Raw genomic sequence first — 27,012 nt, forward strand, 5'->3', positions numbered from 1 at the left:
AAGAGCTTGTAGCAGTGCAGGGGGTCATCAGGGGAAACAACTTAATAGAGGATAAGAGTGAATAAACTAAGCACTTTGATACCAACCTGAAGCTGGAGCACTCTAAATGGGGGTCCTCCTGCGGGGGGGGGGGGGTACAGAATCTCTAGTAGTGCATGATCTTACTGAAATACACACACTAGGACATCCGCAAAACATACATTAGCAAAAGAGTTACATTGTAAAGGAGTTATTCTTCATGCACAGTACCAGATATTTCTGCGGCTTCTACTCTATTATATTCTGCAACTGCAAATATTCATGGATATGTTGCAAGTTTGGGAATCTATTCTATACTCACTCCTCGTGTATTATTTTACATTTACTGTCTTTCCAAACAAGAGCTGCATTTAAGGTTTTTGGATTCCTAAGCATCTAAAATCAAGAATATTAAATGATAACTGGAACTTAGGGATGCCATGTAGTACCAGGGTGTACACACTCTGCTTTCTGGGTGTTTCAGAGCCTGGACACGATGCACCTTTCATTGGACAGCAAGACAGTTATTTGCAGTTTTTTGTGGCGCAAACTCGAACTGTAGGTATTAGAGAACTTTACATGAGCAATATCACAAGGTCACATTCATTTTTTTTAAGACGCAAAGTAATTATGTGACTTGCCCAGAATCATAAGATGTTGAGCTGATGCCGAGACTCAAACCTGGTTTCGCAATTCCAAAGTCAGGAACTCCGGACATAAAGCCACATCCTCTCCAAAGTAATATTGTGTCCCAACATCCCATCTTGCAAATACTCCAAAGGTATTTGTGCTGATGGTGTATGAATAGAAAATAATTAAAGAAATGTGCATAAACTACACCACCGGACGCTAATTTTCAAAAACATCTGGGAAGGGTAGAGGAGGGAGGCGAGTTCTCCCATATATTTTTTAAAATTTTTCTTTCAGACCTATTTAACTACCCTCAATGAGTTCCTCAAGCACAGTTTGCTAATAATAGTCTCAGAAATGAAGGCATAATGTTCTACATTTAAAATCAAACGTATTACTAGAGGCAGAGTCTAAGTGTAATTGTGACTCCAACTTTGATAATGGCTCCGCCCCCACATTCAAATTCTTAGCCCCCCCCCCCACCCAATGTTCGGGTTTAGTTTCTCCCATGAGTATAATCAGGGCTTTAAGTGGGCCGGGTCTCACAGGGTCTGAGCACCGGCAGGTTTTTTGAAGGGGCCCTAGAAACGGGTCTCTTTCGGGCTCTGTTTTGTGCCTGCTGTCACTGCAGTCCGTTTTTTTCCGGACTGCAGTGGCAGCAGGCACATCGATGTGAGTGTGCTCATCATCATTAAGTCTTTATTCGATTAAAAAATCATAAAAGACACAGCATCACAATATATAAGCCACATCAATAAATTAGATAAAAGAGCATTAAATACACCAAGACTAGAATAGTAACAATAAATCAATAATAACAATAAAAATCTCATAACTCAAAAGTAGCCTTTACGATTGCAGATGTTCTAGATGATTCCTCCTTATGGCCCAACACGTGGACCAAAACTTTGCCATGGCAACCACAATCACCTCCTTGGTATCACATTTAAGGATACGCAGAGCTGTTTGCGCTGAGCTTATGCCTAACTGTTTGCACAGTGGCTTGATCCATTTCATACAAGGAGCTCTATATGCTGGACATACAAATAACACATGTGAAATTGTTTCAGATGACCCATAACAACAATGACAGGAGGAATCTGCATTTGAAGCCTGGTTGTTTCCCCATTTTTTGGTATAAGATTTTAGGGGCAAACAACCCACTCTGTATTGATGGTACAACTTCCTGTCAATGGTTCCAATAATAATGTCCCAATAGGGTTCCAGTAAATAATCGACCTTATGATCCATAAAAAGATCGGATGATGAATCCCTAGGGGTCTTAGCAAGGGACCTAAATAGGAGCATCTCAGCATACAATCTCTTGAATTCACTCTTGGACGGAAATGAAGAACCTTCTGGATCTGACCAGAGATGGCCTAGGTTCAGGGCTTTAAGAGCTACTTTAATGTTATATAACCAAGAAATTTGACGGCACTTATCCACCCCTATAAGATATTTAAGGGCCAAAGCGTAAGGAGCTAACTCTGGGGTAGTCCACAAGCGTCTCCATTATGCCAATGGTCTAAACCCAGCTACCTCTTCAAAGGATACACACCCCAAGTCCTGTAACAATGGTTTTAAGGGTGTAGATTGGGGTAAACCAGTGAGAGAATGCAAAAACTTGTTTTGGGCCAGTACCAGCGGACGCAAGTTTTCAAAACCCCAGAGTTCCGCGCCATAGAGAAAAGACGCTCTAACGTTCCCTTGATACAGCTTCATAACTGGAGCTATTGGTTTGGTTAGGGAGGATCTATGTTCTTTTAAAAGAGCTCCCGCCAGCTGGTTATGTTTCATAACTAGGAGATCCAACTGATGGTTCCAATTTAATCTCCGCCCCAGTGTCACCCCTAAATATGCAAAAAAATCAGTTTGCTCAATAGGAGCATTGTTCATACTAAGTGCAGTACTGATTTTTTTCTTCTTGTGAAGAACCATAAATTTTGTCTTCCCGACATTAACCTCAAGCTCATTATCACTACAGAAGAGTTGGAAGCGATCCAAAGCACGTTGAAGGCCGGGTTTAGTTTTAGACAATAAAAGGGTATCATCTGCAAACATTAACATCTGAATTCTTAATCCATCAAGTGAGGGGGCATCAGTAGGAAAATCAGTGCAGTAGGAAACGACATTGTTAATAAAAAGGGAGAATAAAGTGGGTTCTAAAACGCACCGTGGCGCACACCTTTATCAACTTTAAAACTATTAGTAGTCTCCCCTTGCCCTCACCATCTCAAACAAGCAGTGTTGTTTTCGTGGAGCCTTACAATAAATGATAACATCTCTTGAGGCATCCTAGCCCTTTCCAAAGAGACCCAAAGCTTGTTGCGTGGAACGAGGTCAAATGCGGATTTAAGGTCCACAAAGGCTGCATATAAAACACCACCGCCCAGCACTACTGTGTTCCAGTACAACATCATAAATCTAAAAACCTGATCAATAGTGCTGGTATGGCTCCGAAAACCCGCCTGATAGTTGGATAGTATACCAAATTCATCTATCCACTCCAACACCCGATTAAGTACCATTTTAGCTACCAGCTTCTGAGAAGTATCAATCAGGCTGATGGGCCTATAATTAGATGGCAGGGCCCGGTCACCTTTTTTGTATATTGGTATAATTACGGCGCCTAACCATGAATCGGGTATTGGGACACCTCCTGCGATACCATTAATCAGGAGTTGTATATATTTGACCCAGTTTTCACGTTCGAATTTAAATATATCGGAAGGGAGTCCGTCCGAAACGGGTGCTTTCCCGGCCGGCAAACCATTCAGTGCATGTTCCACCTCTGTACAAGAAAAAGATAAAGTCCCAACACAAGGATCAGATGGGAGGGAAAACGGGATCGGAGTATTAGAACAGGCAAACTGGGATTCAAAAAAGATGACCCAATCTTCTGGAGGAACAAAGTTTACTAGTTTTGAATTATCAATACCACTTCCCCATTTAATTTGATGCCAGAATTTACTCCAATTCCTATCCCTACAAGATACCAATAAGTCTTTCCATCTTGACCCATCAAACATCCGTTTAGCTAGGTGTTGGGTTTGCTTGTATGTGGCTCGGCATTCCCTTATTCCAGGAATTGACCCCATTTTAATTGAGCAAGAAAGAGCTCTAAAAGCCCTCCTGCAATCATCATTGTACCATTTGGCCGACTTGTATTTAATATTGTTAGTGCTTTTGTGGCTTAGACCCGGTTTATAAAGAATTGGTCTCATCTTCTTAACCATCTCTGAGTGGAGTGATGTTAATCCATAAGCATCACTACCTACAGTATTAGGATTTAACCGGGTAGCAGCAGCTAGGGTATCTAGTAAGATTTGCCTAATCATAGAGCAACTTACTTAATTGCTTATAATCTGGTCCCACTTAATTCTACGACAGTTATTGGTGAGTGAAATAGAAGGTGTAACACCAGCTCTCTCAGTGTGTACACTCACATTGGTGGAGATGTTCAACTGTACTAGGAGAGGGTCGTGATCACTCTCTGTCCTAGAACACACCTCCATGTCGATCAGTTTGGGCCATAGTTCAACAGTTAGGATGAAGTAATCTATCCTACTATGCTTACTACCCATATTATATGTAGATTTACCAAGGAGGTCTGATTTGGACCTACCGTTAGCTGCCCTAAGCCCGAAACCCATAGTAAGTGCCTTTAGTTGAAGTGCGGCTTGCGACCAAGATTTAACCGGATCTAATGACAAAGACGGGATACCCCAAGCCGTATCCTCGTCACACGACAAATTACCATCTTCAGACCCAAGGGGTTCATAGGTACAATTAAAGTCTCCGGCAATAATTAGGTTGCCAGAATTATTTAGGGACTGTAAGAACATGTCAAGAGCGACCACTGTGGGAGATATTCTTCCACCCGCCTGACCTCTGGCATATACATTCACTAAAGTGCACTTAAGGGCATTACCAATTAAGATGGAAAGAGCAAGAATGTCCGGATCTTCCGTTACTAACTCCTTGATTGAAATATCAGCCCGTTGGCGAACCAAGATTAAGAGACCTCCCTTAGGTCTTCCCTTATTCCTAAGTGCCGGAATAGCCTGCTTCCCAAAGGACAGAAAACCTGGTCTAAAATATGTTTCCCTAGCCCAAGTTTGATGAAACATTATAATGTCCGCCTCTTCTATAAATAATGACCAATCCTCTGAGGCGACTTTGGACCCTAAACCCGCTATGTTCCATGAAAGTGCTTTAAGTGTACTAGATGTGAATGAACAAAGTAACCCCGGTGTGACAACTCTCTCGTCTGCAAGGATAGCACTACAGGGGATATGTTCAGCAACCGGACTCTCAGAGGAAGCCTCCAAAATAGAGAGAGGCTGTATAGACTTCTCTTCACCCGTCCCCTCCTGCAGAAGTCAATCACACTCTTCAAGCCCCGATAACGGAGCAAATCTATTTGAAGTAGAGGCCCCCTGAAATCCTTCCTGATGCACCCCTCTGTCTCTTAGTAAACCACCCTGCCTTCCACGGCTTAACAAAGAGTTGCTAGGGGGATAGTAAAATGCACTTAGGTGGCAAACCAAGATGTTAGATGGGTAACACCCCCCAGTGTTTGGGCTTAAATAATCCAATATCATACTTACAACTTCAGGGTGATTAAAGTTGACCGCAACGCAGTCTCCACTCTCTGTTTTTACCGCCGAGCCCAGTCATGAGCAGCGCCTTGCCATTAGAAGGTACCCATTAATATCCCACTCCGAGCTAACTCTGCTTTTCATTTTGGTATTGAGCCAATGCATTACTTTCAGCATCAATTGTTCGGTAGATTCGTTCTGTCCCTCTTGCAATGGAGGCACTTGTTTTAAAATTACCACTAACGGGGCTGCTGCCGGGGGCAAATCAAGTGTTCCTGGGACCCGCCCAGAACCAGATCTAACTTGGCCCAAGTTTTTAGACAGACTTGTATGAGCAGCATTCCCCAACGTGCGTGTGCTCACTTCTCACTAGTGGAGAAGTTATGGCATGAACTCATGCAAGATGAGCGTTCTAGGGGAAGGGAAATCCTATAAAGAGAGACATTTTTTCTCTGGATTTCCCTCCTCTTTTTGAAACTCGGGAGCAGCAACATCGTCGTGGTGTCACCAGGTCTCTTAGTGGAAGCTTTTTCAAAATTTTTCAAAATTATATACAACAAGCCATAGTTGCTGCTTATTTATTTAATGCAACTAACTACCATTGACAAAGCCAATAGTCCTGACTTGTTGTAGGTATGATATTTGGTGTATCATATAGCTAGATGCAATGACAGAAACAGCAAAATACAAGTCGGGCGGCACACTATGCTAAGCACAGATTTTTTTTGTATTTTGTGTTTTTAAGCCACGCCCTTAATTACATTGGCCACGCCCCCTTGAGAGACCTCCCAGTTTTTTCATCCGACTTAAAGTCCCGAGTATAATCGGACATACAAAATGAGACATGCACCTAAACATAATGTTTCCTTTTTTGCTAATTCTTTTCTACATTGACAAATAAGCATTTTTTTTTTTTGCTCGCGCTGTAGGCCTGCGTTGCTTTGAAGAAAAACACAACCCGATTGACTTTGGCAATGCTAGCTTTACCTTAAGTGTCCAAGCAGGCGCCTAGCGTTCTAATGCAGGCCCTGCTCATTAAGTAAATACGGTGCAGCTGAAATACAGGGGAGTAATTTCTATGCAGACATAACCCATTTTTTAGTTACTGCAGTAGACAGTGCTTCCGTGTCCTGGGAAGGAAGCTATCCTCTCAACAAACACCAACGTTTAAAAAAATACAATACGTGGTGGTATAGGCCAGCTTTTGATCCGAAAGCTCCTGCCTGGGAAAAGCACCTGGAGCCAGCTGGCGGCATGACTTGCTAGCCTGTGTGTGTTCAGCCCTCCCGGGACTGTTAGATCAGCTTCACGCTTCCTCCTAGATCGAAACGCACTTTTTAGGATGAATGTGCAGGTGTTCGAAGGACAACACTCTGGTGCCCTTTTCAAAGCATGAAAATAAAGCCGGATGAGCCCTTTTCCCGCCGTAGGCTTGCAAAAGCGCTGCTCGGCCTCGTTATCATCCCTCCTGCAGTCGGCTGTGTGTTATGCGGCAAGGGATCCGTCATAATGCCATTTACTGCATAACAGTGCATAAAACCATGGATGTTGCTGAAGACGTAAACATATTGAGGTCAACAAGAATGTTATACTAAATCTTGTGAGGGGGTGGGTGCAATTTCAGATTCTTTTTGTATGCACCATGAGGAGGAGAGCTCCGATTTTCACAGTTTGAGGTTACTGAAGCCTCGGCGCGGTATATTAAATCCCTCGTAGAATACTCTCGCGTCTATAAGTACAGTAGCGCCTTCAGGTTCCCAGAATTTCTGAAAATAAGCAGTCGGAAGTGAGTTAAATTGAATTGTGCTTATGAATACGGGTTGATGGTCATTTATCGCCATCGTGTGGAGAAGACTGCAATAGGTGGCAAAAGAACAATTGTAGAATTTGACGCTGTATTAAGATGTCTGGGGTTCTCTTGTGGATTCCATACAGTCACTGGCGGCTCTCAACATTTTAAACATGTTCAGCACAGAGCTTGGGATTGCACAGCGCCTGGTGCGCGAGCGGCTACTTCTCAATATATGGAACGCCCAAGAATCAACGTAAACAGCAGATGACCAAGTGACAGCAGCAAGACTGATAGGGGCATATTATCAAGCCCAACTTCGCCGCTTTAGCGGCCGTTTTCGGCCGAAAAGCGGTGATATATTTATCTCCATATCATCAATGCATTAGCGCATGTTAGCAGCACTTTTACTAACGCCTGGCCTCGTATCGCTAATGAGATGCAAAGTAGGCGTTCCTTCACAAAACAACAGCAAAATAGTCGCAAAGACAACATCGTGCTATTAACAAGCCGGACCAGGACACGCGATGTGATAAAAATAGCCGCGCTAACCGCGGTTATCGCAGGAATCTAACATAAGGTAAAATCCTGATTTAGCTATCTTTTTAACGGGAGGTGGATTAACAGATTAAGTCCACACTCCCATATTTACAAGCTTTTCATTAGCGCTGTAAAATCATCGCTTTATTTCACACGCTAATGATCATTATCTCCGTCTATCGCTGGGTTGAACATCGCCTGTTAGCAAAGCGTTGCTAATACGCCGCTAACACGGTGATGTAATTCAGAGATAGACGGCGATAGAAAAACCGCGTTAAGTGCGCTTTGCGATCATTATCACAATTACTTGATAATATGGCCCTTTGGACGCTGATACCACCTAACTGAGAATGGTGTCAAAACCTGCATATTTAATCACATTCCTCTCAGTGGCTTAAGCACCGGCTCTAGAGATAGATCCGTCTGTAATCTGCATGTAACTCATGCACTAACTGTACATTTGAGCTGTGAAAGCTTGTACTTGTCTACCCTGCTGGATCTGTTTAATTTGAAATGGAGGATTGCATTTACTCGATTCTGGGAGAGGTAAGCTATGTCTGATATTGCTAGGCAGCAGGGCCAGACTGGTCATACGGGGCATCAGGCGTTTCCCCGGGAGGCCGGAATGGTGGTGGCCGGTTTTGCAGTGGGGGGGGGGGTCATTTTTGTTTCTGGTGGCTGGTTTTGCAGCAGTGCCCCAATATCTGTCTCCAGTAACAAAATTAGAAAGCAAGTATTTCTAGCCTACTGGGGCCAGGCAGGGCTGGGCAGAGAAAATTACAAGGGCTGCGGTTTTGTTTGACACGTTTGCCTTCACTGTGATGGAAAAGCACTGCTGCTACCCTTTCTGTACCTGCCCACTGATGGAGAGAAACGTGCACTGTTTCTGCCAAAGGCACACTCATTCTATGAAGAAGAAGTTCCCCATCTTGTGAAACAAACAAGGATATTTTGAATGCACTTGTGTAACATCCCAAGGCCAGTGAGGAGCTTTTGTGAGTCTGAGGAAAAAACTAGTTGTGGGGCCCTGACCCAGAGCACCTGGTTTAGTTTCCAGCTTCCCAGTTTGACCGAACTGTGTGTCTGGCAACAATTACTTTCTCCGCCCCCTTTTCTGTGATTAGCATATTTGAGAGCACCTTGAAATAGTGCAGTTTAGGATATGTACTGTACAAAACTCTCTTTTGTATATGATTAAAAAGACCATAATGTAGCTCCATTTTTAACAACAATAAAGGCCTTCAGCAAGGCACAAGACACCTGACTTGCCCCTTGGGTCACTAATACAATTGTCATAAGGGAAGAAGGGGCACCCTCCCAGGTGATAGTGCGCTCTTCAAATCTGCATAACATGGATGGAAGAATGCCATGACAGGTACAAATCCAAAGTATGGCGCCGACCACAAGTTGCGCGGGGGCGGGCTTGGAGTCACTCGGACCCCCACAGCAACGGTACCTTGGAATCAAAGTCAATAGGCGATGCATGACGTTGTGGAGGTGAGGCGTTGGTGCCACAGTGAAGCCAGTTCCTTTCTGCCACGGGGGAGGCAAGGCGTCGAGTCTGTGAGGAGGCGAGGCATCAAATCCAGGGCAGGGGAAGTTAGGAGGCAACGGTGATGAGACGTCGGTTCCGGTTAGGCGGCGCGATGTTGAAGAGTTCGTTAAGTCACCCTTGTCAGTAATCGCTTCTGCGATAAATGCGATGCTGGTGCTGTCGAAGGGCGTTGGAGCTACCGTGCAGGGGGGCAGTGCGTTGTGCAGTTCACGAGCGGTGCCCCCAGTCTCGGTGCAGATCTCGGCATCTGAGTTGTTCTTCTTGTTCTGCAGCACCAGCCACACAATTCACAGGGCACCAGAACTGGAATTGGTGCCCTTTTGAATAAAGGAGTCCACAGAGGAGTACAGGTGCTGGTCAGTGGTTGCAGATGGAGACTTTGTGGCCCTGAGACTTCAGAACAGGAGACAAGCACACCCAAGCCATTGGAGATTTTTCTTCAAGCAGGTTCACAGCAAAGTTCCAGTCTTTGTCCTCTCTTTGGCAATAATATTAACTACAGGCCGACCTTGCAAAGCAACACAGCAAAGGGGCAGTGCTCTTAATTACAGCTCTCCAGCTCTTTTCCTTAGTAGAGGTTTCGCTTGAGTCCAGAAGTGATCTAATTCTCTGGGGTATAAGGTCCAATACTTATGCCCCATTTTGTCTTTGTTCTCTTTGTGGCAAGGGTCAAAAGAGTACTGCCAAGGCCCCAGCTCCAGATGGTACCCCCCAGACATGTACAGGGAGCAGCAAGAAGTTTGTTCTCCAGTGCTAACAAATGTTTATACTGCTTCTATAGTGACTGGTGCCCCTCCTTCATGGAAAACATCCCGATTCATAAAAAGGGTGACAAATCCCTACCCCAAAACTATCTGCCGATATAATTGTTGGATGGTACTGCAAAGCTTATGGGACGTATCCTGCTTAACAGATTGGAAGATTGGGCAGTAGCAAACAACATAATGGTGGACACTCAATTTGGTTTTAAAGTGGACTTGAGTACAGTCCATCAATGCCTGAACCTAAGCATTATCATAGGAAAATACACAGTTGCAAAAAAGGGGATGTTATGTCTTTTTATCATGGATCTGTCCGCAGCTTTTGTCTGCATCTCGCACTCAAGGCTGTGGAAGGTCATGGAGGACTTGGGGATTGAGTCAGGAATCACCAACTATATAAGGTAACTATACATGGGTGCAAGCGCCTGTGTGCTCTTCAGAAGTGAGGGTGAATGCTCTGCGAGTTTTAACATGAAAAGAGGGGTTAGACAGGATTGCGTTTTAGCCCCCTCCTTATTCTTGTTTTACACAAATCGGGTAGAGTCGGCCCTAAGTTCATCTACCAGGGATACACCCAGGCTGTGTTTGTACCCCCTCCCAGTTCTACTTTATGCAGACGGTGCTGTATTAATTGCTAGAACTGGGAGGTGATTAAAGGCCCTAATAGATGATTATATCACTTTCATGGCGGACCTGGATTTGAAAGTAAATGGCTCAAAAAAAACTTACATCATGACTTACAGGGTCAAACCCAGGATAAAACATGTCTTCCATACAGGAGGGCATAATTTGAGTGAATCACCCACTTTTTGCTACCTAGAGATACTATTTGAGAACAAGAATTAGTGGTTTCCGATGGTAATTAATAGATATGAGCAAATGGAGAAATCCATCAACGGGATATCAACATTTACAAAGAAATTGGGGTTTAAAGCAATAAGGGAACTCCTTAGTATATATACAAACAAAACAGTGGCAGTGGCCTCATGTGGTGCAGGGGTTTGGGGAATGTTCAATACACAGAGCATCCAATGGTTTGAGGACTCATTTCTTAAACGTTCCCTTTCCCTCCCCTCCAGTTGTTAGAATTACATTGCTCAGACCGAACTGGGAAGCTTGTATATCTCTGACACAGTAAAGATGGCTGCTATGTTGCTTTGGCATACAATTTGGTCGCGCAAAGAAACGGGACTGAATAGATCAATTCTCAGCGATGCAATGAAATTAGACCATGCGATGGAAATCCCCGAATTGAGATATGTTAAATCTACATGTGAGGCGATCGGCTTACCGAATCATTTTATTAATCCTGAGTCCTGCAAACTATTAGATAAAGTACAGTGGAAACAACGCACCCTGTAAAATGCTATGGGAAGGAGATGGGTGGGTGAGGGGGCAAAATCGTTTGTAGTTGCTCATAATAGATTGGCCCTCCAGGAGGACTAGAAATCATATCTGACTTTGGTATGCAATCACCAACAAAGGTTTATCCTGATTCGATTTAGGGCAAATAAGCTCCCACTGATGGTAGGGTTTCCAAATAACTATCACTGTTTGTCAGTGTTGGCTTTGTGCCCGTGCAACAGTGTGACGCCAGAAACCAATTTGCACATTGTATTGTTTTGTAAATTTTCTGAAATCCTTAGAAATGGATACAATTTACTGGCACTTAAAAATCTTAATTTCAGACAGCGCAGACCAACACTTTTATATTTAGAACAATTACATATCCTGTATGTCTGCAGTGCAATGTCTTTTTATCTTTGGCAGGTACTGAAAATAAGGAAAAGCCTGCAGGGGGTCTTTCCATAATTAAAGTACCCCACAGGATAACTATTTATACTTTAAATGAGTCACTCAAATGGATGAAATTGGTTTCCATTTTAACTGGACAGTTTCCTGTTTGTACATAATCGATTTGTATCTAAGAAGAATCATTCTATTAATATTGTAAGCTTTTAATTGTTTTGTACTATACTTTTATGCTACTGAATAGTATTGAATAAAGTTATCATTGGATTGGATTGGGGTGTTTTCAGGCAGGACTCTATTATTATTATTATTATTCCACAGCTGTATATCATGGCACAAACTTGGCTCAAAGCAGCTTCATATGAGCACCAGTTACGTTACAAAAAGTCTTGCTTTTTATGCACAGGGACATTAAGTGAATTGCCCAGAATCACACGAGGCCCAACCACACCTGGGACTCTAACCTGGTCCCCTGGTCCAACGTCGGCAGCTCTGGCAATTAGGATTATGAGCTAGGCATGGATGAGATATGATTACCGTATCAGCAGTGGCATTGCAAGGGGGGAGGGTCCGCCCCGGGAGGCACGAGTTTTGGGGGTAGCAGTTTCACCCCCTACTCCTTCATTCGGCCGCCGCAGGTGGCAAACGCATGAGCCGCCACTGGCGGCATAAGGCCTAGCTATGCCGCTGCTTATCAGGGACACAGTTGTCTTTTAAAACATTTGTTTTTAGAGGTAGCAAGAGTTAAACAATTTGAAGGCACGGCCTATACCTCATATAGACATAATAGAAAGAAAAACAGGGCAAAAATCACTAAACAATGAAATAGTTCCTTCTGTACAGCAGGAACACAGTTGTTATTGAATATAAAATTCCAATGACTTGTCTGTTTTGATGAACTGATGTTTCCTGATGGACAACTTCAGATGGACGTTTTATGTTCGATGATTTGCTTCCTGAATTCTCCTGGACGGGTTCAAGGGAGAGAGGGTTCCTCCAAGTGGGAGTGTGACAGAGCATATCTGCTGAAAATGCAATATACTTATCTTGGTGGAGGAATCTGCAGACATACTGCAGTCAGACTTTTAACACAATTGCTGAGGCACACATCAACTATAATGAACCAGAGAAGCTGGTATCCACAATATGTTTGAACGTGTCAAAAATTAAAGTCCATCAGTCGCTTTGGAATTTCGCTTGCACGTTTCTTTAATATATCTTCTTACAAAATCCAGATATGTGCACAAAACAGCCGACACATGTTTCGTCCAAAAGGACTTTTTCAAGGCTAAACACAAGTAGATAAATCCATTGATAATGTCCATAAATCGTCAAGCATAAATAGGGGGCAATGTAGGCCAGCCGGGTATTATAAATTTCTTAAAGTATATTGGTCACAGAACTCCCCGGATCATGTGACTTGCGTAACTGTAAGCGCCTTCGTCAGGTCATATTAAACCCGAAACGGAGTCTTCATGTAACCTCCAAGCGAAGAGAAAGCATACTGCAGTCAGACGTTTAAGTGGGAAAGCTTGTCTCTCACAACGGAATCAATATCCCAAATCTACAGCAAAGATTTTGCCTCCAAATCACAAAATCAGGTGTTAGAGGCATCCTTAACTAAACTTCATGTGCACTAGCGATGTGGGATTGTGTCACATAAAATGAGCGCTGAATATCCCAGTGTGGGGCTGGCCCATGTCTCAGATACTTGAAGAGCGGGCAGAGTGGGGATTTAGCACCTTAGTGGTAAATACTTTATTGTCATAGAAAATTGAAAAAAATATGTTCATTTGCCTGAAAATATTGCATTAATTGTGGACCTGAACAGTAGCATCACACAAGACACAAGCATACCTAAAAATATTATAACAACACAACGCAAACATAAAGAACACAACACAATAAAACAGTCGCAGAAAAATGCAACACAGCAACTGCATTGCAACCCAACAACACAATGCAACAATTCAGCACAAACAACATGGCTAATCATATGTGCTACTGTGTGAAGGCAGACTGTAAAATTTGCAGTTACAGAAAAATCTATTGATTTGCATATGAAAAATGGGAGTGGCCCATCAGTGATCAATGACAGGTACTGAAAAATAGATACCCACAAAGATGGCACATGATTCAAAAATCTAGAGCAACTCATTTGATCATCTTTATATACAGAGAATATTGGATGGTGGGTTATTGGGTTATTGGGAGGGGTAGGGAGGCACCTAACTCCAGCAACAAGGCCACCAACAAGGTAATGGGTCCTAACTAGGGTCTCTATAAATTTGTCCCTTGCTCAACCCTTGGTAGCTGACACAGAGCAATAAGGTTTAACTTAGGAAACAGGCATGTTAAGCATTTGAAAACACCATTACAGTAAATAAGTAAGACACAACACACAATAAAAATTTCACGCCAATTTATACAAATAGGTCATATTTTTATTTTAAAATGACAACAAAACAATGAAAATCCAATGTAGGGAGCAGGAGATATGAATTTTTAAAGAATAAACACGTTTTAGTGCTTAGAAACGAATAGCACCACTTCTGGACAACTGGTCATGATTGGGAAAGTCTAATTCTGAGGCTGACCACAATGAATGCCTGCTCGGATACCCCTCGCAGTAGGCCTCTGTCAAAATTTTCCCTTGTGACTTGGAAACTTTTCTGAAGCTTTTTCCACCAAGGCCCATCACTGCTCTCAACCCATCCGGATTCATTGAGGGCTAGATAGCTTGACTTTACAGGATCTCCCAGTCAAACTCTGGAAGGTGAACCTCTGGAGCACTTCAGTAGGATAAACCTGGAATCCGGGTGGGATTATCTCTCGCGGTTGGGTTGGTCACCTCCTGGAAGCTTTTCCAAAAAGTTTCTTAAAGTTTGTCAAAGTTCTGAAGATCCTTACCGAGGCTCTCCTGGTGGGTTCCAAGTGTCCAAAACCCTAACTCAAGGGTCTGGAATCTTCTAGATGGTCCTTGGCAGGCCTGGACTTAACTTACCCCAAACCACTTGCTCAACCCTTTAAAACTCCATTGGATGTACGCCATGTGGGGGGCTGTGACTGGAGAGGGTCAGTTATGCTCTGTTAACCTGTAGCTGCAGGGATTCCACTCCTTACTCCTTCTTGAAGCAAGGCAAAGTCCTCAGAGCTGTAGTCCCAGATAGCGCAGAAGGCACAGTCTTCACCAGGCAGGCCCTAGAATGCAGATCAGGATTCCAGCAGGACTATCCTCCTTCTTCTTGTAGTTTCAGGCAGCAGAACTGAGAGGCTAAGCACCTCCACATGTTTAATCTCAGCTTCTGGGAATCAAGGGGTTGTACCAATGACCAATGGGATGCAGGGTGCCATCTAGGCCCAGGACTACTTTCTCCAAAGTATAGCATCTTCTTGTCCCAGAAAGCACTATTCCTCAAAAATCCGTCAGGGCTGAAACCTCAGCAGAGCAGCAAGAGCAAACTAAACCACCTCTCATTGTGGCTCATCTCCATAGCTCTCCTCCCCATAACATCTGCGAATTCCTTCCTTAAGCCTGCTGGGGCACAGGGAACTGGGGGAGGTAGGCTGGGCATTGCTTGCCTGTCCTCTCCTCCTTTGAAGCCTCATGATTTACAACTCCCCTACCCTGCATGGGCATTCCTGTGTAGCTGCAGAGCTCTCTCCAGCAGGTAGCCTGTCGCCTGGACAGCCACTTATCTCCTAATCAAGGCAGCCTTGCTAAGCCTGTTAGCACTGACCAATCAGGAAAGACTGCAGGAGGGTTGGATTTTGGCTTACAGACAAGAAAGTGTTAGAACCTCTTTTCTGTGTAAGTTAGGATACATTCAAAAAGTGCATTCTGTTAGTTTTAACAATGCCATTCTGTTATGTCTTTGAATTATATTTTCCTAATTTCCTAGCAAATGCTATAAAATATTGCCAAATTAGTCAATAAGGCCAAGTATTTACAATGGGGAAAAGGAAATGTGCAATTTCTTCCTCACCAGGGTTTATAAAACATCTTTTATAGGTACCCTGCCTATAGTTACATGACCCCCCAGGCCTGCAACACCTCGAGGAGGCATTGGGGATATCCACAATGTAAATAGAAGGTAGATTATCATTTTTAAAGTGCCCATACCACCAAAGTCGAGTTGGCAGTGAATTTTACTTTTAAAGGCAGTGCTGCCATGCAGAGCTGCTTTTAAAATGACCTAAGGCTCTCAGAAGTACATACATGAAAGTGCGACAAAAGCCTGCTTGTATCTAAACTGCCATGCCCTAATATATACTAGGGACTTATAGGTAGATTTTATCCCCTTGCTTTATTATCTACTAGGAACTTATAGGGTAGGTCATGCCAATTATAAGTGTACCTCAATGTATGTGTTTGTGTTTAACATGGCACTGGCCCTGACTAGCAGAGCACAGGACACCGTCAGATTAATCTATCACCTGTTCCATTCAGCACATAAAAATGGGGGTGAATAGGCCAAAAAGGGTGAGTTTCTAACAGAGATCGACAGTTACTTATTTTTAAACTAACTTAGGTCAGGGAATTCTCAGTAGTAAATGTGTGAAAATACTTTTTGTTATATGTGTGAAAATATTTTTTGTCCTAAAAGTTTGGAAATTGTTATACTGTTTACCATGGAATATGTCTATAACAAGATTCCATACTCAGGACATTTAACCATAGCTTGTAACAAAGCTCACCAGATCTGGACAATAAACATATGAGTAAATGCAATTTTCCTCCAGATATAATTGGCTTGAGGTGCAAAGAATTGTTTTTTTAAATTTTATTTATAAAATCTGTTTATTGGCATTTGACAAGGTTTACAGCACACATTGAAGCCAGAGCAACTTACATCAGTAGCGATATCATCGGTATTTACCCAGGCAGGTGTACATAAAGTGGTGGAAGGTAGACATATTTCCGGGTCTCATATCAGCAATAGAGGCGTCTCAACTGTGGGGGAACCATGAAGTCCCTGTCAAGTTCTTGCCACTGAGAGACCCCCCCCCCCCATGGAGGCCTGTTATCATTCCACCCAGTTTCCCCAATCGCCTTACCATAAACAGTTAGCGAACCAAGACATAATGGGGTATAACTTTAGATACCCAATCAAAACAACAACAGCCCCAGCTACACCCGGCTTGCGGTCTAGCATCACCTAATTCTGTCTCCTGATCTGTCCCCCCCATCTCGAAGCCCCTTATACAGACTGCTGTATTGGCATTATCAAATTTTACTTTGCACTCCACCTGGGCAGCGAGGCCCTCGCCACAGCACTGCAAACCTCGCTCCTGGCTTGGCTAGTATCTGGCCGCTCTAGGGAGCTGCCCACACCGCGCCCGTGACTAATCCCCATATGTTCCCCGTCTAGTTGCGCCATGACCTGCAATAGTGCCTCCCACTGATGTGCTATGGGCGCCTAGTGTTTCTTCCCTTAAAAGAGCCGTGCCCTCTGCCCTGGCTCACACTACGAATGATCCCCGCCATGAGCCCCGCCATGCCCACACGTGAGGTGGGTCAGCTGCTTTCCAACATTTAGTGATGAGCCGCTTTGCCACCACCAACCCTAGGTCAATAAACCAAGAGGTGATCTTCGTGGAGGGAGTTCTGCGGAAGAGGTGCAGCAGGTAGACATGACATTCGAATGGGATGTTGTGACCTGTGCATGTATGGAGTGCCTCTTGCACCACCCGCCAGTACGAGCACAGTGCGGGACAGCTCCATAACATATGGACCAACCCGACATCTAGCTTTGCACAGCGAGGGCAACCCGCGTCCGTACGATGGAAGTATCTGTTGATGGATTCGGGCGTAAGGTATGCTCTATACAAAATAAAAAATTGTATTTGGCGGAAGCGCATGTTCCGAGGAATCTTCGTCGGGCCCTGCAGCACTCTGACCCATTCTTTATCGGCCATGGGTAGGGCCAGGTCCGCCTCCCATTTACGACGTAGCGGGCCAGGCTAATCACTGCATGCGTACGCAGGGAGGCTGAAAAACCATCGAATCAGGTGCCTCCCTCGTCCCATCACATGAAGGAATTGCATCATGAGATGCTGTTCTGGTTCCTCCCAGTCCTCTATCCGCTAACCACCGGGCTATCCACAGTAGCTGCGCAGCTAAGTAATAATGCTCAAAACACGGCATCGCAAGGCCTCTCTGGTCAGTGGGGAGGTACAACTTGGGCAGCGTGACTCTGTGACGTGCGTTACCCCATATAAAATCTCGAAAGGACCGTGCAAGGGCTGTAAAGAAAGATGCCGGGATATAGGTGGGCAAGTTAGGGAAGTAGTACAGGAGCCGGGGTAAAATCACCATTTTGACTAAGGCAATTCGCCCCGTGACCGCCAGCGGGAGGGTGCCCCAAAACCGCATCTCAGTCCTGACCGCTGCCACGGCTCTGCCCAGATTGCCCTCCACGAGGTCTGCCGGTTGCCGATATATCTGGATACCCAGATAACGGAAGGTGTCCGGCTGCCATTTGACCCGCACGCCCCCAAGATGGTAGATCGGATCTTGGGTGTCGGCTCGAAACGCATAGAGGCAGGACTTAGCAGCATTCACCCGGAGGTCTGAAAGGGCAGCAAAGTCAAGCAGAATGCGCTCCAGCTCGACCGGGATGTGTGCCACGTCCCTAACGAAGACCAGCGGGTCGTCTGCATAAAGCGATGCCTGGTGCGTCGCATCTCCAAGTGGGATTCCATCAGCCAGCACCTTACGAAGCGTGGCGGCAAGGGGCTCTATTGCCAGCATGAAAAGGAGGGGTGAGAGCGGGCACCCCTGCCTGGTACCACGACAGATCGGAATGGCATCGGAAATGTATGGCCCAGTTCTCACCCTCACTGTGGGGTCCTTGTACAGAAGGGCCGCCATCTGGTGAAACTCGAGGCCCAGCCCATAGTGCGATAGCGCCGCTACTAGGTCCCCCCCGTCTAGGCAATCAAAGGCCTTTTCAAGATCTAGGACCAGACAGCCCACCCTAGGCCATTGCTGCACACTGTCATGGGCCACCCAGAAAAACCGCTGCAGATTGACAGAGGTCCTACGCTTGGGCACGAAACCGTTTTGGTCCCCGTGAACCAGCACCGACACCATTGGGGTCAGCCGCTCCGCCGGCACCTTAGCCAAGATTTTGAAATCAGCATTAAGTAGAGCAAGGGGGCGATATGACCCCAGATTGGTGGGATCCCGTCCAGGCTTGAGCAGAGACACCAAGTAGGCTTCTCGCATGGAGGCGGGCAAGGAGCAAGGCTCAAGGGCCGCGATATAGAGAGCATGTAACCTGGGCACAAGTGACTCCCGTAGTAGTACTCTGCTGGGAAGCCGTCCGGCCCCGGCGCCCTCCTGGAAGCCAGAGAGGCCACTGCATCTCCGATCTCCTCCTCAGTGAGGGGGCACTCAAGCAATTCCTGATGTTCCTCTGGGACCGTGGGCAGACAGGCAGCCTCCAGAAACCTATCCAGGTCCTGTGCCTGCCGGCGCCCCGTCAAGCGATATAGGGCCGCGTAATGTTCTGTCATTACCTGATGGATCTCCCACTGCGTGTACACGAGCGACCCGTCGGATCTACGAATAGCGTCTATCGGCGCGTGCGCAGCCTCCCGTCTGAGCAGCCAGGCCAGTAGCCGCCCCGCCCTGTCGGACGTGGCGTGAACTCGAGCTGAATGAGCCGCATAATTATGGCAGCGCAAGCGCTCCAGCAACTCAGTATGGCGTGCCCGTAGCCGCGCCAGTCGGACCGAGTCACGACCCCCACCCTCGCCATGAAGCTCGCATGAGAAAAGGTGCGACTCCAGGCCGGCGATCGACTATGCGAGCCGCTTACGAATGTTCCACGTCACGCCTAGACAGTGTCCCCTGATAGTGGATTTATGAGCGTCCCACTCTGCTAGTTTGCTGCTCGCCATCCCCTCATTTAGGTCGAAGAATTGCTCGATCGCTGTGCCTAGGGAGGCGTGAAATTCAGCGTCCTCCAAAGCCGTCGGCTGGAGTCGCCACGTGCGGACGGGGGGCCGACCGGGGTCCCATGCAAGACGCAGCCTAAGAGGGTTGTGGTCAGAATGGGTCCGACCCAGATAGTCTGCTTGGTCCAACAGGGGAGTCAAAGAGTGGGAACCCACCACCCTGTCGATACGAACGGCAACTTGCTGGTGTGACGAGCAGTGTGCGACCAATTTGTGTGCAAATTATTACGGCTCCCTTGAGCTAACGGGCTGACGAGCCTTGGATCTGCACCTGCGCGCCATGAGAGGTACTTGACCTGTTTTTAATTACATTTTGGCAGTCCACACGGCACCCCTTTACACTGTCCTACTCCCTGCTGACGAGAGGCAACTACCTCGAAACACGTGTCCAGGGATGGCTAAATGCAACACATACTGTTCTCTTTACACATCGTGGCATAGGCGTACCCACCGTCGCCACTTCATTTACCACAGTCCTTTGGGGCAACTTGCTGGTGTGACGAGCAGTGTGCGACCAATTTGTGTGCAAATTATTACGGCTCCCTTGAGCTAACGGGCTGACGAGCCTTGGATCTGCACCTGCGCGCCATGAGAGGTACTTGACCTGTTTTTAATTACATTTTGGCAGTCCACACGGCACCCCTTTACACTGTCCTACTCCCTGCTGACGAGAGGCAACTACCTCGAAACACGTGTCCAGGGATGGCTAAATGCAACACATACTGTTCTCTTTACACATCGTGGCATAGGCGTACCCGCCGTCGCCACTTCATTTACCACAGTCCTTTGGGGCAACTTGCTGGTGTGACGAGCAGTGTGCGACCAATTTGTGTACGAACGTGAAGGTCATGTACCACCGAATAGTACGAGTAGATGCGATCGTCGGGATGCAAGGTGCGCCACAGATCATATCAACGCGACAACCAGTCGGGGATGGTCCGCGCATTCGAGACCGCCTGCATGTAACGAAGGGGCGGAAAGGACCTGTCTAGGCGTGTGTCAAGGACAGAGTTAAAGTCCCCACCCAGTAGCCAAGGAAGACCCGCATATGGTGCCAGCACCGTGGACAAGTGGGCCAAAAACGACGGCTTCTCAACATTCGGGGCGTATACGGAACCTAGTAATATGTGTTGACCGTTAAGTCTCCAACGAGCCAATGTGTATCGCCCTGCTGTGTCAACTACTACCACTGTACATGTAAACGGAGTGTCCACCCTCACCCAGATCAGTGTACCATGGGCATGCGCGGAGTATGTGGTCCCGAAGAGCTGGCCCCTCCAACAAGCACGCAGCCGGTCGAGCTCAGGCTGCGTCATTTGAGTCTCTTGAAGAAGGGCTATGGCCACTCTATGCCGCTGTAGATGAGCGAAAATGGAGTAACGACGCGCAGGCGTGTGCATTCCCCGTATATTCCATGTGATTACCTCGGTGGCAGCCATCTAGAGCGATTGAGGTCTACAGTGGCCACGGGGCCAAGGTCGGGCCGGTCGGTGGGAGGAACATAGACTCTGTGTGTCATGCCGGTGTGCTGCAACCAAAACCCCAACAAAGGAACACTTGCGTACTGCTGAGTGCATGCAATGAAAAACGATAACAGTGTAACTACCAGGGAAAACCCCCAAATGGGCATTCGTCCAAACTGTAAGCTAAACGCTTATTGAGTTAAACTAAGCCAGGCAATGGCTAACGGGTGCGCGGTGTGGCTGCAGCTAACGCAAACTGCACTCTCCCTGCGTTACTCCTACGTTCACCATATGTGCCTCCTATGATGCAATTGGTGTTAAGCGTGCGCGAGTAGCCCTGCCGCGCCCACCTACACCGCCCGCCGCCGACCTCCCACAGCGCCCAGATCCCCCCCTGAGCAGGGACTCTCTATCACCCCATCCACCCCACATGAGCCAGCAGACTTGCGCATGCCAGTATCCGGCACTGCACCACATTATACAGGGGAATAGGGGGAGACCCCCCCAACAGTCACCACGACATCCTGCCCCAGTCATATCAGCGTTCACTTCGGAAGGTGCCACCATCTCAATGCACTGGGCTCACACAATGTGGTCAACAGTCTGGGGTGTCACCAGTGGTAGAACTTGATCTTCTGAAAGTGTAGTGGACGGGGAAGACGACCTACTAGTCTCAGGGTCACTATGCTCGTGAACAGCCGCTGCACCTTGGCTGCTCGTGTACCCCAGGGTTGCCACTGCTTCCAGGGCTCCCTGACGCTCCAGCCGCATCCTTTCAGGACTGGGTGCTACGGCGGGGCTCGACCCCGTTGCCCTACGGGCCTCCCTCCGTCGCCGCCGCCTCGGTCTCCTCTCCTGGCGTCCACCAGCTCCTAAGTCGGAGGTCTCCGACCTCCGCTCAGCCCTGCTTCCTCCAACCAGTCCCAGACATCAGATGGAGCGTCAAAGAATCGGGTCCCCTCCTTTGTGATCACCCTGAGGCGCAACAGCAACTGCAGGGAATATGGGATCTCTAGGTCGCGCAACTGGCGCTTCACTGCCAGATAGTTGCTCCTCCGCTTTTGGACTGTAGCAGTGTAATCAGGGAAAAACATCACCTGTCCACCTCCCACTGTGATGGGATCCAGCTTCCTGTCCTCTCGAAGCACCACGTCCCTATCTCGGTAGTTGAGGAGTCTGAAGAGAAAGGGGCGCGGCCATGCCCCAGGCTGAGGCCTCCGCGCCGGGACCCTGTGCGCTCGCTCCACCAGGAACTGCTGAGAGAGCACCCCCGGGGGAGGATGTCACGAAGCCACCCCTTGACAAACTGTTCCGGGTTCCGTCCTTCCTCACCCTCCGGCAGGCCCACCACTCGAACGTTATTGCGCTGAGAGCGCCCTTCTGCGTCCTCGGCGCGGTCCTCCAAGGCATGGACACGGTCGATCAGGTCCTGCAGGGCCACGGTGTGGTTGCGCACCACAGGTTGGACATCTTGGAGCATTTGGCGTTGCTGGGTGACAGAGTCCGCCAACTTACAATGGTCTGCGTGGAGGAGGGTGAAGTCCACCGTGACTTTGTCGATCCGGGACTCCAGGGAGGCCCTAGTCTGCTCCAATGTAGTACCCAACCGTTCCACCGCCGCCAATACTGTGTCCATTTTCGCCTCGAGTGCTGTCACCGGAAGCTCCATATCTCCATCTTGACGCCCTGATGTGGGGCCCATCTTCTCCGCCTGTGACCAGCTCTCGGACGGCTTGTTCCGCAACCGACCCATGGCCAGTTGCTGTGCTAAAGGCATTCGCCTGCAACCCCGGCCCCTGACAGACAGTCCAAACTCCCACTCCTGCCTCACCGAGGTGTGATAGAGGGAATACCACGTTCTCCCCGTTGGCGCGGGGGAAGGAAAGGAGGGAGGGGGCAAGACAAAGATCCTCCCGAAAAAGTCGTAGCCACCGTCTATCTGATGCCCACTGCCCGATATCCCTGGGCTCCGTGGGCCACCGAGACCGTTTCACACCGTCCTCTCAGTATGTTGGTGCCCCCTGTCTGGCAACACTACTCCACCACAGCGTCTGTGCCCCGGGTCGACCAGGCCTGATGCTACGCCACCTCCGCCGCCGTCATCTGCCGCTCCCGGGCCACTAGCAAACGGGCCACCCTTCCGTTGCCGCCGGCTGGGCATATACAGTGGTGCAGCCCGGACAGGACCCCCAGTGTCGGCTAAGGTCGGGCCCTCCACACAGTTGTCGCCATACCCTCTGTGTGCATAGGATACACAGGGGTATGAGTCCCTCCACAATGTGCCAGCGCTGCAGGGGCTCGCACCGGGTCCAGTCACCTTCCTCATTGCGGAGGCAGAGCAGCCCCCCTCCACCTTCTCAGCTGTTCACCACAGGGACTGTGTTTAATGGCCGGGGCACCGGCTACAAGTCCTGCTGGTCCCGGGCCTTAATGACGTGTCCACTAGGAGTGGGGTGACCCATCACTCCCCGATCAGCCACATCAGCCGTGGCCCGGTCCACCACGTTGCTGCAGCCTTCAGAGAGGCACACCTCGCTCCCAGGCCTTCCCGCCGCACCCCTCGACCTCGTTAGCGTGCTGAGGTCGGGTCCATATGACTCACTTGGGCTGCTCCAGTGAATGGTTATCCAGGTCACATAGCGTAGTCCGCTGAGCCAGGGTCTCGCACAGGACTCCGGGAACGGCACCACAGACTCTCTCCGTAGTGGTTCCCTGCCAGCGCGGGTTCCACTAGGCCGCCAGCTGGCTGCAGTCACCCCCGTGCATTCGCCGCCTTTATTGCTGCACTAGTCCGGCAGGCTGAGTCCCCGCTGTGCCAGTCAGTCACCGGGTCTGCCGCTGCCCACCTCCACTGACATCGGCTCCCGTGCCTGAGCGGCCGGCCGTCCTTCTGCCCTCACTGCATGAAGCACGGCCCGTGCGGCCTAGTTGCCTCATGGCGAGCTGCAGGCTAGAGTAGCCCCCGCGGCCGGCTGAGGTCCACGGCCCGCTCCACTCCTCCCATCGGCTCCAGATTCAGCGCGGCTCAGCTGAGGCTGCAGACTATCGCCGGCCCTGAGTTCTTCCGTGAGGCTGCGGGAGGTCTACGGCCCGCAGCGTCAGCAACGATCACCCGCACCGCAGGCAGGATAAATCGGAGTATGATGGCACCACACGGCAGGAGGTTCACGCTCTGGCGTCCATCTTGTCAGCGCGCCACCTAACGCCCCCCTTAGGTGCAAATAATTTTTTTAATGAAATATCACAATAGCCCCAATTTGTCCCTGCTGCAGGCACACTTTGCTCTTGATGCTTTTTGTTCTTGTGTCTATCTTTCTGACCCTGTACATCTCAGTTTAACTGAGGAGTTCATGCAATTTCCATGCATAAAGAACACATCTCAATTCAACATAGGACTTTCATCATAGTTTTGTTTTGTCATGAGATTATTGTCTTTGTCTAGCAAATGCCTAATTTCTTTTGATACATTTGGCACAAGGTAGCACAAAAATTTACATCTATGGGTCCAAACAATGATTTGCGAGTGGAAATTTAGAGATCGTATGTCACTGGTTCAAGATCTGCACATTTCCTTTTGCAAATCACGCTTGCAAATGCAGAAACTCTGCTATTTGTGCGGACTGTCCACATGTGTAAACTCAAGGATGCGTGTGAAATAAGAGTATTTTCAAGGCTGGCTATGAGGCAGAAGTAATTGAACAACAAAAGCCATATACGTTTATGTATACTCCTCAACCACTTGTAGATTGTTACCCATCCAAGGACAGAACTTCTGTATACAGCCGACAGGAGTAAATACTTTTTGGTGGCAACGGGGATTATACACATTTCATTCTGTTCAGACAAAATGGTGGCAAAGACAAACAGAAATGTGCTTTGATAATATCTCTGTGTTTTTTCGCCATTGGGTTAGTCCTTGTTATTCAGGAGAACAACTAGAAATCTACAAAAATCATAGACTTCCAGGTGTGATGTTGCTATCTGTATGTTTTGTCTTATATTTAGTTGTTTACTTTAGATATGTTATCAAATGCTACTATATTTCCATCAAAAGAAAGCACACACCTTGAAACTTCCTGTGGCAAATACCAACTTACCACTTTTTAATCACTGAAAATACTACTCAGCCCAAAACTGTGGCCAACACCAGTTCCCAGTTTATGTGATACAGCCCACAGTAATTTTCAGTTGTGAGACATTTAAAATATTTTCTGCTTTTGGCTGGAAATGTAACAACCTTTGTTGGCACATCTACAGTAAACAACAGAATACAACACAGCAACTACAAAAAGCAACACATCATCACAATTCAAGCATATTAGGGCACAACACACCAAAACAGTCAAAATAGAATGCAGTAAGAAAACTGTAGTACAACACAAAATCGAAATCTAATAAGCCAGCACAACAAATACAATAGTGAGGAAGAGAAAATTCTGAACCAGGCTTTTTCCTGGCTTCTCAATGGATATGGGACTTCGTTGCATAATCTGTGCTTCTCCATGATTACATTTTCACATTTAAAACTCACCTTTTCAAACGCACCTCACCACTGAGATACACATGTCCAATTGGTTGATTTCCTTTAGAGTGCACTTTATTCACTCCTAATTAGTGCCTACTTTACTGAATATTTTTATATTGGCATTGTTTATTTGTTCATTGAAAGTCAATCAAAATAGTTTTGTATGAATTAAATAAACAAGTTCCTGAATAATGAAAATGATTTACTTAGTAAAAGTTTGGATTTAATTGTTTTAATTCTTTTTGTCTTTACCACAGGCATTAGACTTTGAAACAAAAAAAGCATACACATTTAAGGTAGAAGCCTCCAATGTACACTTAGACCATCGGTTCCATTCCGCGGGCCCTTTCAAAGACACAGCCACCGTGAAGATCAGTGTATTGGATGTGGATGAGCCACCAGTGTTCAGCAAACCTGTGTACAGTATGGAGGTTTATGAAGATACTCCAATTGGTACCATCATAGGAGCTGTGACTGCACAAGACCTTGATCTTGGTTCTAGCTCTGTAAGGTAAGAAAACAATTCCACTCTTCCAATATCACTTGACACAACAATACCACATACAGTCAGCCCTTGTTCATTATTTGGCAGCTTTCTTGTCTAATCTCAGTTCCCTGATTTTTACTGGTGTTTTTCTCTCAATTCTGTTTTGGTCCTTCCTTGAAGCATACCTAGTTTACCCTTGTTTTTGATTGGATAGGGTGTAGCATTCCACTGATGTCATGGAACTACTTAAAAATACATTTCCTTGTTTATCACTCCATAAGTGTGCATATTTTGGTTTATAAAGCATGCGCATACTCTTTACTTTGAAACCCCCTGAACTACCCATCTCACCCTCCCAACCTCACGCCCGATGCTCCTCTGTGTCGCACCAGGTGCAGAATGGTGGCTTTATTGATGACATGGATGTTTTCCTAAGCTCTCTGACCCTCCCACACTGCTTACTTGGGACTGATGGTGGCCTTGATGATACCCTGGATGTTTTTCTGTCGCACTATCTAGTGGTATTCATCACATTAGTGGCAGCTGTTATTGTCCATGCTAATTCTGGAGGCTTTTAAAATCTGCCAGCACAGGAATTGCAAATATAGGTGACTGGCCATGTTAAAAGTATAGAAAACAATGAAAATAGTGTTTCCTAGACTGTCAAGATACATATAGAAATGTGTGTTGCATTATCACATGCCGGTGAAGCATATTAATCAAGTGACGAAGCAGGGCACTTTGCATCATATGATGCAGTGGACATCTTGAAAGTACGGAACAAAATATCTTCATGGCATTCTATGTACTATTATTATGGATGGCCAGGCACTTACAAAGCTTATCATGTCTCTCCTGCCATGTAAGATTAATTACTTTGCCAATGCTTGTTTAAGTTGTGTATGTCAATACCAAAATGATCTCTT

At 46.9% G+C, this 27,012-nt stretch overlaps 1 protein-coding gene across 1 annotated transcript in view; it reads left to right on the forward strand.

Annotated features, from left to right (window-relative positions):
• CDH12 (cadherin 12) overlaps positions 1–27,012 on the forward strand; it is a 2,012,840-nt gene that overhangs the window by 1,917,243 nt on the left and 68,585 nt on the right. Inside the window, exon 9 of the mRNA XM_085606875.1 lies at positions 25,857–26,110. Within this exon, the coding sequence (XP_085463001.1) occupies positions 25,857–26,110 (254 nt within the window). The remainder of the gene's footprint in view (positions 1–25,856; positions 26,111–27,012) is intronic.

Source organism: Triturus cristatus, chromosome 5_2, assembly GCF_964204655.1.
Source record: "Triturus cristatus chromosome 5_2, aTriCri1.1, whole genome shotgun sequence".
In the NCBI taxonomy this organism is placed as follows: Eukaryota; Metazoa; Chordata; class Amphibia; order Caudata; family Salamandridae; genus Triturus; species Triturus cristatus.